Here is a 19,482-nt window from a genome sequence, read left to right as displayed (position 1 = left end):
TTGTTGAAAAGCTGTGGACGTTAGTACAATTTAAGACGTTAAATTGATGCTAAGAATTTTGATAAGAGTGGATTTTTGCCGTGGATATTTTAATGGACGTTAGTGCACGTTTTGGATGGATATGATTCAAGTGGAAACGTTAAAGGTTCAATTACTTCGTGTTCTTGTGCAACTGTGCTGACATATACTGGCTGCTTTAAAAAAAAGGAACTTTTAAGAGTGAATAATTCGACTGCTCCCAACCAGGTAGGCGCAATTTTTTCCCAAGTTTGTAATTTATAGTATAGTACGTTACTTTATTCCATTCTCCCTTTAAATTTTAATCCCGAGTGAATGTGCATTAGTTCTGTTTTAATTCATTACAATGTCTTTCTTGTAATTTTTTCGGACATAAATCTTCCGATTGTCATCGTACTACTCGGAATGACAGTTCTACCCCACGGGATAATGTCAACACTTTACATTTATTGCATTCTCCGTCGAATATGCATAAAGAGGTTGTTATTCTTAATAATACACTTTCCGGATTAGTCGATACTGGTAGTTTTTCGACACTTCTCAAACATTCTGCATGGATTAAACTAGGATCGCCGCCGTTGACGAATAACAAGATGACACTAACTGGATTCGGTTTTTCCCAAACTAAAATAATAGGTTCCTTTGAATCTGAAATTATTATTGACAAACAAAGTTTTCCTGTTTTTATTTCTGTGGTACCTAATAATTGTACTACTTATGACCTAATAATAGGTTGCGACGTAATAAATCAGGCAAATTTGACAATTAAACCTGACGGTGTTGTATTTTCCAAAATTTCTAAATCTGATGATCCGGTTGAAACTGACAGTTTTATAATGGCTATTTCTGCCGAAACTCCCACGTTTGATATAGGTCCGAATATTTCTAAACAAACTCGCAATGAGGTTGAACAGATTTTGTTAGCCTATAAACCTAACAAAACTAAAACCACGAACATCGCACTTGATATAACGCTTACTGACGATGAGCCAATTTTCCACTCTCCTCGACGTTTACCCTTTGCCGAACGTGATATAGTAAATGCGCAGATAGACGAGTGGTTAAAAAATGGAATTATAGAACCATGTTCTTCACCCTATGCTAGTCAAGTTGTCGTAGTTCGTAAGAAAGATGGAAAACATAGAGTCTGTATAGATTATAGAAAATTAAATCGTAAATTAGTTAAAGACCATTATCCACTACCATTAATTGATGACATTTTAGATCGTCTTCAAAATGCTAAAATTTTCAGTACTCTCGATTTGCGTAACGGATTTTTTCATGTGCCGGTAAAAGAAAAAAGTCGTTGTTACACCAGTTTCGTCACAAATACAGGTCAATTTCAATTCCGTTATATGCCATTCGGTTTAAGTTCATGTCCTCCTGTCTTTATGCGATACATAAATGCCGTTTTTCGTGATCTTATTGCAAAAGGCATTGTCCTCCCGTATATGGATGACATCGTCATTCCCGCAAATAATGAATCTGAGGCTCTCGAACGCCTTAACACTGTTTTAAAAGTAGCTCGCGATTATGGACTAGATATAAACTTTAAAAAATGTCAATTTTTGTATAGTCAGATTGAATTTTTGGGTCACGTAGTAGAACACGGCAAATTGCTCCCTTCACCCTCCAAAACTAAAGCCGTTCTTAATTATCCTGAGTTAAAAAATGCAAAAGACGTACAACGTTTTCTAGGTCTTACGGGATACTTTAGAAAATTTATTCCCTCATACTCTACTATAGCAAAACCACTTAGTGATCTTCTTCGTAAGGACAGCCCCTTTCTATTTCAAGCTCAGCAAAAAACTGCGTTTTTACGCTTAAAACAGTTACTTTCTGATAAACCCGTTTTAACTATTTTTAATCAAGGCAGTCCCATTGAAATTCATACAGACGCGTCAATTGATGGCTTGGGGGCAGTCCTACTACAAAAATCCAAAGATGATAACAAATTCCATCCAGTGTATTATATGTCCAAGAAAACGTCTGACAGCGAAAGAAAATACACCAGCTATGAGCTGGAGGTACTCGCCATTGTAGAAGCTCTTAAAAAATTCCGAATTTACATCCTCGGATCACACTTTAAAATTATCACTGACTGTAATGCATTCGTCAAAACGTTAAATAAAAAAGAAATGAATTCCCGCATTTCGCGATGGGCATTATACCTTCAGGATTTTGACTACGAAATAGAGCATCGAACCGGTTCAAAGATGACTCATGTCGACGCTCTTAGCCGAAGCCCATGCTGCATGATCATTCAAGACTGTGTCAATCTTCAAATTTTCAAAGCTCAACAGACAGATGAGCATATTAGAGCTATAAAAGCATTACTTCAAAATGCACCTTACGAGAACTACATAGTCAAGAACAACATTTTATATAAGAACTTAGACGGAATCGATTTATTTGTCGTACCTGATGATATGCAGGCGAACATTATTAAATCCTGTCATGAACGAGGCCATTTTGCAGTAAAACGCACGCAGGAAATGTTAAACAAAGAATTCTTTATTCCGAACTTGAAAGAGAAAATTGAACGATGCATACGCAACTGTGTAACATGCATTCTAAATAACAGAAAACGTGGCAAATTAGATGGCACTTTGCATCCACTTGACAAAGACGATACTCCCTTTCATACATACCATATTGATCATTTGGGTCCTCTTCCCAGCACTTCTAAGAAATATAAGCATATTCTGGCAATCATCGATTCCTTTACGAAGTTTGTGTGGCTTTACCCGACCAAGTCCACCGACACTGCTGAAGTTCTCAATAAGCTCGAATGCCAAAGATCAGTTTTCGGTAATCCTTCAAGGATTATTACGGACAGAGGTACCGCTTTCACATCTACGTCATTCAAAGAATATTGTGAACATCAGCATATCACCCATATTGCTATTACAGCTGGACTTCCTAGATCAAACGGTCAGGTAGAAAGACTTAATTCTACTATCATATGTGTACTCTCCAAGCTATCCATAGAAAACCCTGAGAAATGGTATAGCCATGTTGCTTCCGTTCAGCAAATTATTAATTCTACATTTCAACGAAGTATCAATTCTACTCCATTCGAAATTCTGTTTGGAACTAAAATGAAATCTGAGCATGATATAAAAATCCTCGAAATCGTCAACGAAGAGATCCAGTCTGCATTTCTCCAACAGCGTGATGAGCTCCGTAAAGATGCAAAACAACAAATCCTCAAAATCCAAGAAGAAAATCGCCGTACCTACAATCTGCGTAGGAAACATGCTCAAAAATTTCAATTGAATGATCTCGTCGCAATCAAGCGCACTCAATTTGGCCCTGGTCTGAAATTGAAACAAAAATTTCTCGGACCATATAAAGTGATCAAAATTAAAGCAAACGACACATACGATGTTGAAAAGTATGATTTCTTCGATGGACCATCAAAAACTTCAACTTGTGCAGAATATATGAAACCATGGTCCAGCAATATAGAACATATCACTTGAATTGTGTTTCAAAAGAAAACACTGAACACTACTTAAAGAGAAAGAGAACTATTTTCCTTCTTTTTGTGTGTGTATATTTGGACGATATAGACTTTGATTTTTTTTTCTCTGTTTATTTTGTGTTTTTAGATTTTTATATGTTCAACACTAATATTATTTTTATTTTTAGTTAGTTATTCGATATTTCCAGTGCACGCTATTGTATTGCTATATACTTATGCTGTCACGGATGGTATGACTATTTTATTTGTTTTATCTTGTGAATATTTCAATTTTACAAATTATTTTCCTGTAATTGCTGTTTGTTTTATATATTTACTTCATTGTACTGTATACCATAAGGCGAGGTCGCCTATCCTGTCATGATGGCCGATGTGGGAAGCGCTGACAGATCCCGTATCCTGTATGGCGCCATGCTGGCCATGTTGCGTCACGTCATTAATCACGTGATGCTTTCCCACCATTATTGGCAGACGAGAGTTGGGCAGTGAGACTGCAAGACGTGCAGCTCACGCTCATGTACCTTTTATGTTCTATGTAGTAATGTTTTGTCCTTTGTACTTTAATCTTAATAAATATATTTCAAATATTAATGTTGGTCGTTGCCTTTTCCCACATTTATGCACGAAAGAAAGCTAAAAATAAAATATAGTACTTTATATTTTATTCGTTCTTTTGTTTTTTTCGCCCCTGAATTTCTTGCCAAAAGTATAGATTTATATAGATTGGACCTTTATCGTAATCAAAATTGAAATTACAATGGTAAATATTTAAATATTAGGCCTTAAGATAAAAACTAATTTCACAACTATGTAAGCATGGTTTCTAAAGTCACTTTTTTTTTTTTAAATATTGCATCTAAACATACTTCGAATTACAAAATTTCAATAAATAAGATAGGCAATTGTACAAAAATTGCAAAAATTAAATTTTTTTATATCCATCATAATTTCAAGAGTGAATTAGTATATATTGATTCTTATTTTCATCTATACAAAATTTCACATTTCTATCTAGAACATTTGTAGGTATATGCTTAGTTTTAAATTTCGAAGGACTGGCCACAAATGTGGAAGAAAGCGTTTATTTCGGAATGCAATTAGTACATCATCAAGTCATTATGGCTTTAAAAGAATTTGATAATAATAACGTTGTTCATTTTCACTCTTCGGCAGTTGCACTATCGTCTTTATAAAGAAGGAAAGATAAACTTGGGGAACTGAACATTTAAACCATCTCAGAGACTTACTGGAATACTCAGCAAGAAAAGCATTGTTTTTGTTGCAATGCAAAATTAAGACTTTTTTTTCTTCTGAAAAATGTTATTTGGAGAGACGAATGTTGCTTTAATCTAGATAGAAACATTAATTTGAAAAAATTTCACGTTTGGAAAAGAGAAGACAATTTTTCGTGCAAGAAATTCATCATCACTCGCAGTTTTCTGTTCATATGTTACAACTGCCGTTTATAGAAGTCCTTGAGTTGGTCTCATTTTCTACAAAAGTATATTGTATGGTAACGATAGATTCAGTTAATTTTTATTGGCACTATATCTGAACTAAGAAATGAATTAACTTTATCAATAGATATTTGATAAATCTTTGCTGACTAACTCAAAAAGCCAATCCTCATGTCACATGAACTCAATCACATATGCTCAAGCATTATTAAGTTAATGTAATTCTGCATAGATGTTGAAGGTGTTAATTTGGAACCAATTTTTAAGCACTTTAATTAATAGAATATCATTCTATTTTTTTTTTAAAAAAATGTAATGAAAGTTAATAAATGTTATGTTTTATCAAAGGAAAGATAGAATTTCAACCGCTTGAAATTAAGCATGTTATATCCTTTGAGAGTAAATTTTATTGACCACAGTTTAGTACATATTATAGTATAATTTTATTCAAATACTTTAATGATAAGGTTAGGTTATTTTTTTTCGGGGGGGGGGGTCCTCCAAAAAGGGCTTAAATCGAAATTAAAATTATTACCTGAATTTGAAGAGGTCTATCGTAGCTCTCAGAAAGCAGTTATAAACATTATCATTAATTGAAATTGGAATATTGTAACATATACATACATTTTTTCCCTTTTATGAGTAAAGATAATAGCGATTTTGAAGAAAATTCATTCAGAAATATGAGATTGTTCAAATATTGGTAAATAAAGCAGCTATAGATTCTCTTATATCTTACTTCTTTTTAAATGCATTTAATTCCGCTATTTATTTTTCTGATAAAAACAGTCTTACTTTTCTATTAATAATAGAATTAATTATCATTTATTGCAAGATATATGAATAAGATAAATGTATGTACAAGATCTCATAAATGAAAGATCAAATAAAATTTTTACAAAAATTATCGCTATTCCATTATTACCAGTTAGCCCGACCGGAAATGCAGCTATGGAAAACTAAAAACCGTCACCCGCGCCAAGTTTTCTTGCCACAGGTCCAAATCCCAGTAAACCTACGATGCAACAGGGGTAGGGAATGATTTACCGAGCGCAAATGTTCCTATACCCTTAAAAAGGGCGAAATAATTACAAACTATTCCCTTCATGCCGCTACCCGAGCTTTGCGGATGTGACATCTTGCCCGCCTTTGGACACTACTGCAGTTACCCTTCATTGTTCTATTTCACTCTTTCACCCATTTGTGGCTTAAAACTTTCAGTATTAAAATCAAATTAAAATGAATTAAAAGTATATATTTCTGAATGTGGGGAGAGGGGAAGATTGGGCTTTATCCGGTTTTGACGTGAATACGATAATTCATAAACACAATAAGTTAAATAAATGAAATGCGGTATTTATTTGTCTTGTTATGAATTATCAACAAGTATTTGAATCCAGTGGATGGAAAAATATTCTTCCAAAATACTTGATGGATTTTCACCATTTACAACACGCCTCATTGTACGTGCCATACTATATCAGTATCTGTGAAAAGGAACTGCTTCTAGTTTAGCATAATGTCAATAAAATGCTTCCACAATAGGTAATATTCTGCTTCCACTTTACGAATTTTCACTAACTTATGAATGGGGTTGATTGATTCGTTTTATTATGTTATCTGAATATCGGTACTTCACTCGATTTGTGCCTAAAAGGGGAATTGATTTACAACATTCTTAGAAAACAGTGAAATTTCACTTGATCTTTGCCGGATTACTCACTCTATTGGACATTTTCGGCGTAAAAGGAACACCACTGAAGACGATTCCACTCGTCTTTATTCGGTCATAAACAAGAATCCCGATCCCGGATTCTTTTCCATCCCCGACGAAACCAATAAGTGTCTGATTCCGGCTGCGGAGTCCGTCCGACGTCACCGGCAAACAATAAATGAACAAGATCAACAGAAGAGAATGGAATAATCGAACTGAACGGAATGCACGAGTGCCGCCAGCCGTCCGCTGACGCTTGACCCTCGGAGGTCAAGACGCCGAGAGATGGAGCGAACCAATGTTGTAAATCTGTCATTAAACCACTTGCTGAACAGGATGATGTTCCATCATCAGATTGTAGCGTCCCTCTTCTAGGTCTTTTGTTTAATATGCCTGGAGGATGTTATGCGTGTGTTTGTGGCGGATGCGATGGCTTGTCTTATTTCTGATAATGGCAGCAAATTAGACTGCTGTGCTTTTATGTCGACTCTTGAGCAAACTGCTTTTTCCCGAAACAGTTAGCGTCGATGGGGTTATTTTATGTTGATGATTCTCTTCCGAGAACTCGAAGGTCCTCGAGGTTTTTGTTATTTTTTTTTCGTGGTTGCTTTTTAATGTGGCTTAAACGATGTGATTCGTTTGCGTGTGTATGCAGGGTTACGAAACTGGAAAGTTGTTTTTGTAATTATATTATAATAAACGGTTAAACTGTTGTGACCAGATGTCTCTGATGAGTGGAACAGTCCCGACTTTAAAATATTTCTTCCAGATTGAATATGTGCTGGAAGATTTATTTCGAGCTCGAATGAACCCTTTGTACTCGGAAAAGTAATTCGGTGCATAAGACTTGTTTACTGCTCCGAAAAATAAATATATATAATTGTTTTAAGTTGAATTCTCCCCTTTAATTAATTTGCATTTTCTTACTACTCTGCAGGTATTTTTAACAATTAAAATTCAATAAATGAATAAAACGACAAAATAATGCGCCGTCTTGAATGGTGAGTGAGAGTCACCACCCAAGTCCTGAATGAAATTTTCCTGATTTGGCGTAGATAAGAATAAGATGTCCCGAATTTTATTTATAAGATAATATATCAAGCAACTGTAATATTCTCCCTAGAGTTTTCTCGTATATTCTCTAACAAAGGTGTTATCAACCTTAGCCCACGCAAAATGACGATCGAGGCCGCGTAAGGACGCGAGGCCTGGTGGTAAGGTCTCGGCTTGTGAGCCGTAGGGTTTCAGGTTCGAGACCCGATTCCCCGAAGAACCGTCGTGTAAGGGGGTCTGTTGCATGTTAAATCCGTCGTACCAAACGTCCTCCCGCTGGTGTGGTGTGGCGTAGAGAGGGGGATGCCAGCTCAAGTGTCGTCCTCGTCATCTGACCGCGGTTCAAAATGACGAGGTCCGTCTCAAAATAGCCCTATTGTTGCTTTACAACGGGACGTTAATATAACTAAACTAAAAAAAAAAAAGCAAAATTAGGGTCCTTGGGGAAGCCCCGAGCTTCATAAAAACCTTTTTTTTTTCTTTTCAGAATTTTGCACATGAGCATTTTGTGCTTAATAGTTAAAAAAAAAAAATGAGTATGCATTTTGGACGCTTTTTTTTTAATTGATTGAAATGAAATCTGATAGAGCTACATTTTTAGAAAGAAGATAACATGCAAATTTATATTTATCTAAATCATTGCATTTGTGAGTGATCGGTTTACATGTGAGATTGAACAGACCGATAGACGATACGTTGATGGTTGTGGTTTGAGATATACTAAAAAAAAATCTATAATTTAAATGCTGAAGTGGTGTGTCAAATTTATCTTTTGTATTTTTGAATCGCAACGTTTACATACTTGAGAAAGTATACCCCTACAGACTTTCAACCAAGTGTCGGATTTGGTTAGAAATTTGATGGAAATCAGTACTTTAGATTCTAAATATGTGTACCAAATTTTATTCACTTAGCTCTTTACATTTTATAGTTATTATTCTCATTTTTACTCGGTCAACCCGATACATAGACTTTTCTTTGAATAGCTCGGTTTAAAATATGATTATTCAAATGTAAAGTAAAGCTGCAAGCCAAATTTCATCTTTCTAATACAAAGTGGTTTTTGTGTTATTCTGTCCCAGAAAGAGTAATAGGCAGACGATTCTACAAATGTATTTTTCGGGCTCAGCGAGGATTGAAGCATTCATCAAAATCTCGATTTTCTTATTTATTTATTTGACGATTACGATATTTTATGTATACTTCGTACAAGAGAAAATAAAAACGTGATTTAGGTTTCATTTTTAAAAAAGTTGCTTAAAATTGTTTATTGTATCAATAAAATGGAAATTTTACTATACAATAGATATACATGCTATATAAATTATAAAGAAATTCTAAATATATAATGGATTTTTTTTCTTCAAATTTTGCTCCCTATTATTATGACACATTCATTGCATGTATGCTTTGTGTTGATTAACTGAAATACGATAGACTCTGTACTGTTCGATTTATTTATTTATTACAAAAAACTATCTGTAATAGAATGAGGAAAAATTTCCTTTACTGCAAATTTGTCATCATCTTTTGACTGAAAATATCTATGCATGAGTATTCTTTCAATCAGTGCATATGTTAAAGATTTCAATTTCATAAACAATTTAATTTTTTTTGTTTTAAAAAGTGCACAAACTGATTTTTAATTTACTTATTTCCTTACAACGAACTAAAAAGTTATGTTCGTATATATAATATATATAATAATATTATTATTAACTTTCAGATAATATAATCCTTAATGCCATTTTGCATGTAATATTTTGCTGGTTGTTAATTTTTAACTATTTATTCGTATCTAGAGATTTGCTGTACAAAGGAAGCCTGGTACTAAACTGAATCTTTAGCAAGAATTTACCTCTAAGTGAGAAAAAACGATTCCTAGAACGGAAATATCTTTTTCATAAACAACCTTCCTATGTTCCGTGAATTTCTCTTCAGAATCAACGAGAAATTATCCCTCGCCCCCCCTCCCCTCCCCCAACATTTCAATTAATTTGAATTTCAGCTCAAGAACGAAACCCTCGGGCTTTTCTAATTGCAATAGGTGTACGTAAGTTATTATGAGAAAGTTTTGTTCGATATGTAGAAATTGTATTCGATATCCAGAAACTGTTTTTTCAAGATTCTGTTTTTCCAAATTGATACATAGAGATTTTCGATAAAAGCAATTCCATTGTATTCATTGTTCCCCCCACCTTTCGATTAATTTGAATTTCTACTCAAGAGCGAAATCCTCGGGCATTTTCTAATTGCAGTAGGTGTACATAAGTTATTATGAGAAACAGTTTTGTTCGATATTTATAAATTCTATTCGATATCCAGAAACTGTTTTTCGATATATAGAGATTTTCGATAAAAGGAATCGCACCTTATTCATTGTTGTCTGCTTTCCAGATGCGATGATGATGCTCGCTTCGAGGCTGGAGAGCTCCTTCAACATCGAGTCTGTGGTGGATCCCATCGACATCAAGATTTCGGACGCCATCATGAATTTCCAGGAGAACGGACAGGTGGTTTCGCAAGAGGTAACTATCGCTAAGAACGAAGGAGGCTCGAATTTTATAAAAGCCTTTATCTCGACTCTATCATTTTTGACTTTATGATCTATTGTTATATTTACACGGTGACAAAACATATCCAAAATATGTAAATATATTATATCCAATGTTATATTTACATGGCGCTTTTTTAAGGCTGTCGCTCGGGGCATTTATGTGTCCTTCAATTTGCTGCGGCTTTATCAGTGATGGGACGTGAATAGTTACAACCACCGATAGTCTGTCGGTGGTTGTGGCATTATAACTTATGATGAGGATGCCGTGTCCGCGTTACCACGGAAAGGTGGTGCAGTAGCTTCTGAGGGTTCCCCTGAGCACCCGAGGGCAGAAGTCTGACTTCTAGCTCATATGAAGATGAAACTCACACATTCGCTTGCTCAACCCCTTTTTACAGGGGGGCACATTCACACACCTCACAGATAGAACACAGATGAAGAACAACCATGCCCGAACCGGGATTCGAACCCGGGACGCCCAGATCACGGGGAAGACGCGCTGCCCTCATGCCAGGACGCCGGCATTGTAAGTTATAATGCTGTATTTAAATATTGTGCTGAAGCATTTAATATTGCACTGTATACTGATGCATTCCTGCATTGCTTAAGTTTTGTTTGCTTAAATAAAATTTGAATAATTTAATAATAAGTTAATGAAAATAATTTTTTGATTTGATGCAGATTTTTAATAAAAAGGTTCTAATGAACATGCTAAACGTCACTCTAAACAAATGCTCAGAAACAGATAACGATGTTTCATTCTGCATGGAAACACGATACACAGGTAACAAAACTTAGAAGAAACTTGCAAAAGATGAAGCTTGCAGTAAACAGTTTCATACACGCAGTAAATCGATAATAAACAACGTAACAACATAAAACACTCAGAGAGAACTTGCTCAAGATCTATACTCCAAAGAGAGACTCCGTTGAATGACTCGCTCCAGCTCAACTCAGATATTCATATCTCACAACTTGACTTCCTGTTCCTCTCTTTCCTGAGGTTTTATAGCCTTCATGACAGAGCATCGGAAGTTCTAGAATCATTTCTAGAACTGGAATCCTAATGGAGCTATCGTCTGGATTCTCAATTATTTTGGCTCCATTTTTGTCACCCAGATCAGAGACCCGACATCCAGTTGTAAAACCTTTCCTTACCAGGATACGAATTACGCAGGGCTGCAATATTATATACTTGGGTTAAACCCACTGCTCGCTTCGATCACTTAACTCGCAAGATTAACGTCAGTGATCCCAGCTCGCTTGTCTGTCCCTCGTCATATAGTTGTACATTTCTAATAATAATGAGGAATTATAAATGCATTCATTGACGAAAAGTAAATTTAAGTGATTTCAAACTGAATGAACTGCTCACATTAATTTTACAGGAATTATTAAAAACTGAATCATCAATTTCTAAAATTAAATTTTTCTGGTACGAAGATTTAAGATGAATGTATGGGTTTTCGCCAAGCATGCCAAAATCATGTCAATCGTGCCAAAACATTCTAAAAGTCCCACATCTTTTATGGTTACTGGAAATTGATACAAACGGCCTTTAGGATTGCAATGAAATTTGTCACGATTACATTTGACAAGGAACAGCCAAAAAATAATTCAACTTTCAATAACTTTGAACCGTACATTAATTTTAATTTACAGTCTAGCCTTTATATCTTTCCCCCTGCTTATTAAAATGTATTTCATCAAAATTTGTCGATGTAATGTTAAAAGCATTGCAAAAATGAGATGGTGAGTATTAATTTTGATGAATATATCTCATTACAAAAATATAAAATATTATTTTTATTATATTACTTTTAAATACTCTGAAATGGCTTAAATGGCAACGAAAATGGGCGATACTTCTGTAGTTCGGAAACTTTGTTCGGTAAACTAAAACGCATGCGCCTCTTTCGTTCATGCTGACTGTATCTTATAATGAATAATACTTCATCACTTTTATTTCCCCTAAATTCTCGTTTTTGATCATTTTGATTTATTATCGAAACTGCTCAATATACTTACTTATTTTCATTTTATCCAATTCCAAAATAAAATTATTTATATAATGATATTTTAAGATCACGCTCTTTATAAAATTGCTCAACTTCAGCATTTTCCCACGCTCCAAGCAAAGGGATAAAAATCCTTCATGTTTGCAACATTCCTTGAAAGATACCTAAATTTCTCTTTCCTAAGGCTACACGGGTAAGGAAATCTCTATCAAAATGTCATTGTAAAAACATTGAAGGAAAAAAGTTTGGTCTCTTTTGCTCTTGTGCCGCGATGTAGACTGACGCATCTTTTACCGCCTTTTATTAGTATGAATTATGCCTCCCGTTATGAAATAAATCGAAGATTTAATATATCAATAGTTTCTTCTTCTCGGCCATGCTTCTGCTAAAATATGTTATATACATAAATGCGAGCTGTTGCTAAATGAAGATGAACAAATCCAACCTGATTTTTCGTACTCATAAATGTTTTGAATATAGATATTAGTAACAACAATACTAATGAGTTGCATTTAATATCTATCGTTTTCAGTTGTTCAAGCATTGCGGTAAGCCGCGACTGGGCAAGCGAGACGCTCGGCACGAACTGAATTTCGAGACCCTGAAATTCGGACACCGCGAGAACGCAGTACGTCCGACGACTGCGGCCGGCACCAGCATCGATCGACTCGTTCAAGGTATCAGGAAGAAGATAAAAAAGACCAAGAACTTCTGGATTCAGCTGTCGAAGCTCATGTGCTCCAACCCTCAAGTGGCCGGTCAAAGCAAGAGCTTACCTGTGGATGACTGCTGGAATGGCCTGGACAAAGCAAAGTAAGTGAGAATAGTTGAAATTTTTTTTTGCACCAACATATCTGTTGCTTGTTCCGATTCAAACTCGGTTAAATTGAGGGATATTTGTGTTTAGACCCAAGTTATATAATTCTGAGTTTTGTAGAAATGCATTACCTTTATAAACAGGACGACATAAAATTCATCTTATAAATTTATTATGAGGTACGAAATGCAAAAACAAGCCAAAATATAAGTTGAAAGTATGACTAGAAAAACCATCCGGATGATGTAGAAGGTACGATCGTGCAGTTTGTACAATACAAGATCTTTGTAAGTGGTGCAGTATAAACAATTTAAGATGCATAGAATATGGACTTAGAGAGTGTTTGCAGAAAGGTTTGCCAGTCCATTAGATCATTATATGCCAGAGATCATTTTATTAATCTTAATAAATTTTCAAATTTTAATTTTAAATTAGACCATGTTCCTTAATTCAAAAATTTTCTCCTATTTCCGATCTCCTCCCTCCGATCCAAATCCCACTTTTTTCTTTAATTATTTCTAACACACGAAAATCTCTACTTTTGCGGCATGTTTTTAAAGATATCCATAATTGCCTTTCCGATGGCGAGTCGTGTCAAAAAAAAAAGTATCAAAATCTTTTAATAAATTTATTGTAACATTCCCCGTTTCCCAGTACTGATAAGACATTGTGTTGTACTGATTCATTGTGTCGTCGCTGTTACTTACTAAACTCCTCGAGATAGTCAGATGGTGGATCTTTTCACCTGAGTGGTCTCGCATCTGTTCATTAGCGACTACAATGAAAGACCACATATGGAATTCCTCGTCCCAGAGGCATTGACAGTACTTTCAAAGAGAAAGGGGTGTCCGAACATCCGGATGCGAGATGTTTCTCTTTGTGAAAGGACCATCCCAGGACCCACTGGCGCCGCTGAGAGAGCATATGGCTGAACCGCGATTGGCCGAAGGAGAGTTCAAATGACCAATGTAAATGAAGAGGCGGAGATTGTCGCCGAAATAAAGCGCGGAGATTTTAGAGAGGGAGAAGAAATGAATTGCAGGAACTGTTGGACTACGCCCACGAGTTCGGAGTCTGAGAAACTACCCCTGGGAATTGTCGTGTTGACATGATAGAGAACTGAGTTCCAAGAAAAATCTTCGAATTTGACTGTTGTATCTTCTACTACAGGTGTAAATAGCTATTTATTTAACCAAGATTAGAACAACTTGTTTTTTGTATATATAGGGTTGTAAAATAAAGAATTGTCTGGAAATTCTGCTTCGTTATTTGATCAGTCTAGATCAGGACATTACATTACTAACGGAAAAAATTTCTGTTGGTTTTATTTATTAGCTGTCATTCGAATTTTGAAAGGAACACGATTTCACTTTTTCAAGAAATAAAAAATCGTGCGCAGAATCAGCTTGCATGTTATCTGTAATACTGTATCATTTTTTATCTAATATATTAATGAATAATTAACTAATAAATGTACTATTTTTATATTACTTTCTAATTAATAAAAGTGTGCTAGATGGCTGTAACCATCATTTGTCTGCAGATCGCCAAAAATGGTGTCGATGTGCAGAGGGTTCAGGGATTGCTTCAACTTCTTTACCTCCGGCATTTCTAGTGATTTGGGAAAGTGACATGGCAATACAACTATATAGCAAAAAGAAAAAATGCCTTAGAATATGTATAAGTATATAATAAGCATATTTATTAATAAAAATATATGTAAAAATGAGAGAAATGATTGTTATATTGTGGAATTTATCGGCATCATTCAAATTGCAGGGTTACGTTTTACATTGGTGAGCAAATTATCCATGGGCTGGTCGCTGATCTTGGTCTTTTGATGTGTTTAGTATATCTTGGATTATAAGTTCCGATTTCTTTAATATTGTTGTTTTTATTAAGTTTTTCGAAGAATCTTGATGGCATTAAAAAAAAAAATTCATTTAATATTATGGAATTGTCGGTATTTCCAGATATCGATGTCCGTGACAAACCACAGCCATCAGTACAGAATTAGATTCACAAATTTTTAAATGTGGAGTAAAAATTTAAGATTTTGTTACAAAAAATAATTTAAAAGGGAGGGAAAAGATTGAATGATTCATAATGAGATGTTTTCTTTTTTCAGATACATTGCAGACTTGATGGGCGAGGGCCTGCAGAACCAGACGCGGAATCCCGAGGTGCACTTCGACGTCTCCCGCCAGAATTCTGTCATCAACCAGCAAATCCTCACTTTGAAGCTCATCACCACGAAGCTGACTCACGCCTATAACGGTCTGGATGTCGAATGGCAAGACAGTAAGTGCCTAGATTTCTTTTACAGGAGAAATCTCTTCTAACGCGCAAACAATTAACCGACTATCAAAACAACGATCTTTTGAAAATGCAAATGTAAATTTGATAAATAAATTTGTGTGTGTGGAGTGGGGGAGGGGAGAATAACCGCAATAGTTATCTCCTCGACGTTCTTGCCGATGTACTTTCCCCTCTTTTCTTTGCATCTGGCTGTCTTTTGCTCGAATCGACCTTGCGGATGCTGTACAGTAAAAATTCGATTTTTCCCAAACAATTAAGAAAAAAATTGTTTTGAATGCAAGAGCGAAAAAGATGTTGATTTCCTAAATTAATGATTATAATATAATAAATTTGATAATTGTAATTGTTTGGGACACAGTGGTCTGGTGGTAAGGTCTCGGTTTCGCAACCGGAGGGTTTCAGGTTCGAAACCCGATTCCATAGAAGAGACGTCGTGTAAGCGGGTCTAGTGCACGTTAAATTCGTCTGGGCCAAACGCCCTCCTGCTGGTGTAATGTGGAAGCTTGGAGAGGGGAAGTGCAGCTCAGGTATCGTCCTCATAATCTAACTGCGGTTCAAAATTTGGATGTCCATTCCAAAATAGCCTAATGTTGCTTTTAAACGTGATGTTAATATAACTAAACTAAACTGTAATTGTTTGCTATATGTAAGCGTAATTATCATCGTATGCAGACTTTTCAATCACGGAAGCTGTAATTCTAAAGCATGCACAACTGAAGTCTTCATAATAAACCATGTTACTCTTCAGAAGTGTAATTTTATGGTTTACGCAGAATGCAGACTTACAGTTGTTCCAATAAGAAGACGATATGTAATGAAAATGATAGTGATAATAGCTATATAATTAATACAATATAATTAATTGACTTAAAAGAAACTTAATAAATTAAAATTTATAATTGAAATTTAATAATTTATAAAGATATTAACTTCAGAAAATTATTAATTTAAATTTAAAAGACATTGAACCCAGCTTTGAATTCGCTAATTGATTGGTAAAACTTTAAAATAAGCAACATAATTCACAACTTATTCACACCATTCATTTCCATTATCCATAACTCACACTATTTATTTCCATTATACAGCAATAAATTAAGATATTGATAAAATTATTGACTTACGATATATGAATGCAAATAACATAGAATATTTAATTAATAAAAACAGTTGAAGAAATAAAATGTTTTATAATTGTTAGATTTGATTTCAAATTAGACAAATACATTTGAATTATATATGAAATGTTAACAATAAATGAACAGAAACCGAACGTGTATTGTTATTGCTAAACAAAGTTAACAATAAATTTAATAAATTTAAATTTGGAAATTCTTATTACCGACGAATCCGCGTTATAGTTTAGATTAGCCCATTTTTGATTCGTAAAATAATCTAAATAGTAGAAAGTTATTAAAAATAGTTTCTAATTTTTAGTTAATAAGTGTTCTTAAAAAAAAAAAACTGTTTTTATTGAATTTGTCTTCTTTCTTTAAATCAAAACTTCCGCTTTTCTTTCAGGTGATTGGAGTGATTCGAGTGGTAGTGGAAGTGGGAGCGGATTTGGCGAAGACGAACCGACAGAAGACAGCTTTGGCGACATATATTTCTCTACTCCTTCAAATCCGACGCGTTTCATTCCAGATAACCGAACTCCACCAAAAGTGTCATCGGCCACCACTAGATGGCAGCACAGTACTCTGTTGATTTGTGCCACTTTTCTTATATGGAGCTTTTTTCAGAAGCAAATAGCGCTATTCATCTGCTAACAATTTTTTAACGGCGATATTCTCAGAATCTCATACAAGTGCTTCCTAAAACACATAAAGAGCTGGAAAGTCACTGCCTTCGTATGGACAGAGACCTGTAAATTTTTTCTTCTCGTATTCTTTTGTACAACAAAAGTGTAGTGAGAGAAGATAGTGGTCAGTAACATTAGAACTTTTTCGTTGAAAAGAATGCCCAACAAAATGTAAAACTTCTTTTTATGTTTTCATAGTACAACGTGTGATCTTATCTTCCTAGCGCTGCTCAATTGTGATAATTTGTTGAGCAACTTTTGATCTTGGAGTTTTATTTTATACATATTTTTTTCTTTAAGTATTATTCTTTGAAACAAAAGAAAAAGAAAGAAATTACCAGAAATCTTGTTTGAATGGAACCGATATTATTTTTATACTAGAATCTCATGACGTACAATGACGTTTGCTTCTTGGAAATGTGAATTTAGTGAATTGGAAATATTTCTGACAGTGAAAATTGTATTTGCTTATTCTGCAAGAAGAATATTAAGTCATTTTCTTTTCATGCAGGTGCTTATGTCTGTAAAATATGTACATTTTAACATGAATGGAAACTATTAAATATTATAGTGTACATTAAAAAAGTGTGTTGTCTTTTTTTTCTTTTCCTTTTTTTCCCCCGAGTTTTAAACCATCATATCAATTACATGATTTAAACTCACACTGCACAGTTTTTATTTGTTTTTTAGATATCCATTTTTTTAATAAATTTATAAGTACTCCGAAAATAATTTTAAAAAATTGTCTGAAAATAACCATTTTAATACTTTAAAACTCAATTTGGAATTAAAACCATCTTCATAATCAACAGCTACAGCTCTCCAGTTTTCCACCAAGGCGTATGTGCCAGCCTGGCCGTATGAGGAAAATATATTTGACAACAAATACAAACCAAATACATCACAACCATTTGTTCGAAATTTACTGCGTATGTTCCTGAAAGAAAAAGGAAGTGACCATGTAATACCGGTGCAGGAAACAACAAATAGATGAAGAGTGAATATGAGCAATTTGTATTATAATCATGTAAATGCTATCAAATATAATGATGATACATTTATGCATAATTTAAGTTCGTTACTTATTTTAATATTAATAACTTAATCAGTAAATCATTAATTTTTTAAAGGAGAAAGTTTCATTAAAAAAGAATTCTATTCAGTTATTTTACATGGCAATAACTGTAAATTTTTAATTAAAAATTAATTATTAATTTTGAAATTAATGTTTGCATTTGCCTTGACTTAGGTTATACTGTTACTTGAAAAACGTATTTTTCGACAGATCTCGCGATGTTCTGATCAGAACTGGAATATTCTATAGAATACTTCCAGTTTAAGAAACTGTGCGATAATCCATATGATAGATTTAAATATATTACAAGTTTTGGCCACATCGTAATTATTGATTAAAATATAAAGGGATAGAATTCTAGAATTTTTGATATCTTGTTGAGTTCGGAGCTAAATTGCTTTTTTCATAAAAATTGCACTAGTTTAAAATTGATTGATAGTTCTATATAATGGATTAAAATATATAACACGTTTCAGACTAAGCGGTGTCATAAGTTGAAAACACAGAGAAATCCTACTAGTTTAAAATTGTTTATGAATTGATTAATAATTCTATGTAATAGATTAAAATATATAACAAGTTCCAGACTAAGCGGGGTCACAGGTTGAAAACATCCTACCGGTTTAAAATTGCTTGCGAATTGATTGATAGTTCTATATAAAGGATTAAAATATATATAACAAGTTTCAGACTAAGCGGGGTCATAAATTTAAAACATAGAGAAATATGTATTTTTCTGCAAATATCGCGATGTTATCAAAAGCGGCGTTTGCGCCAAAATCATTTTAGTTTAAAGAGTGTTTTCAAACAGCTTGTTATTAGATATTTTGCAATAAAATATATACATACAATTCCCAACATTTCAACAAAACATTCCATTATTTTCATTCAAATGACTGAAATAAATTGCAATGTCTTTAGAAAATTAAAAAAAATTTATATGTCATGATCTCGCACATGCACAAAACTTTGTTCTGTCCAATAAATTGTGCTTTTACTGTAGACATGCCATCAAATATTAAACAGAGTCTTGTTCTCAAATTAGAAATTGTATCTGCACAGACGTTCAAATAATATGTGGCGTGGTGGTATGATCGCATACCACATTTTGACGACCTTCAGTTCAAATCTGAATCCCAGAATTCAAATTTTCTACATATACTTTA

The 19,482-nt window shown here is 34.1% G+C and overlaps 1 protein-coding gene across 1 annotated transcript in view; it reads left to right on the top strand.

The window, feature by feature from the left end:
• Positions 1-17,811, top strand: part of LOC129972153 (glypican-6-like) — a 118,632-nt gene extending 100,821 nt beyond the window's left edge. The window contains exons 5-8 of the mRNA XM_056086170.1: positions 10,127-10,257; positions 12,837-13,117; positions 15,250-15,422; positions 16,962-17,811. Of these exons, the coding sequence (XP_055942145.1) occupies positions 10,127-10,257; positions 12,837-13,117; positions 15,250-15,422; positions 16,962-17,209 (833 nt within the window). The 3' untranslated portion in view covers positions 17,210-17,811. The remainder of the gene's footprint in view (positions 1-10,126; positions 10,258-12,836; positions 13,118-15,249; positions 15,423-16,961) is intronic.
• Positions 17,812-19,482: the final 1,671 nt, after the last annotated feature.

Source organism: Argiope bruennichi, chromosome 6, assembly GCF_947563725.1.
Source record: "Argiope bruennichi chromosome 6, qqArgBrue1.1, whole genome shotgun sequence".
NCBI classification, from domain to species: domain Eukaryota; kingdom Metazoa; phylum Arthropoda; class Arachnida; order Araneae; family Araneidae; genus Argiope; species Argiope bruennichi.
The sequence above is the reverse complement of the archived record's forward strand: the minus strand, read 5'-3'. Positions and strand labels throughout refer to the sequence as shown.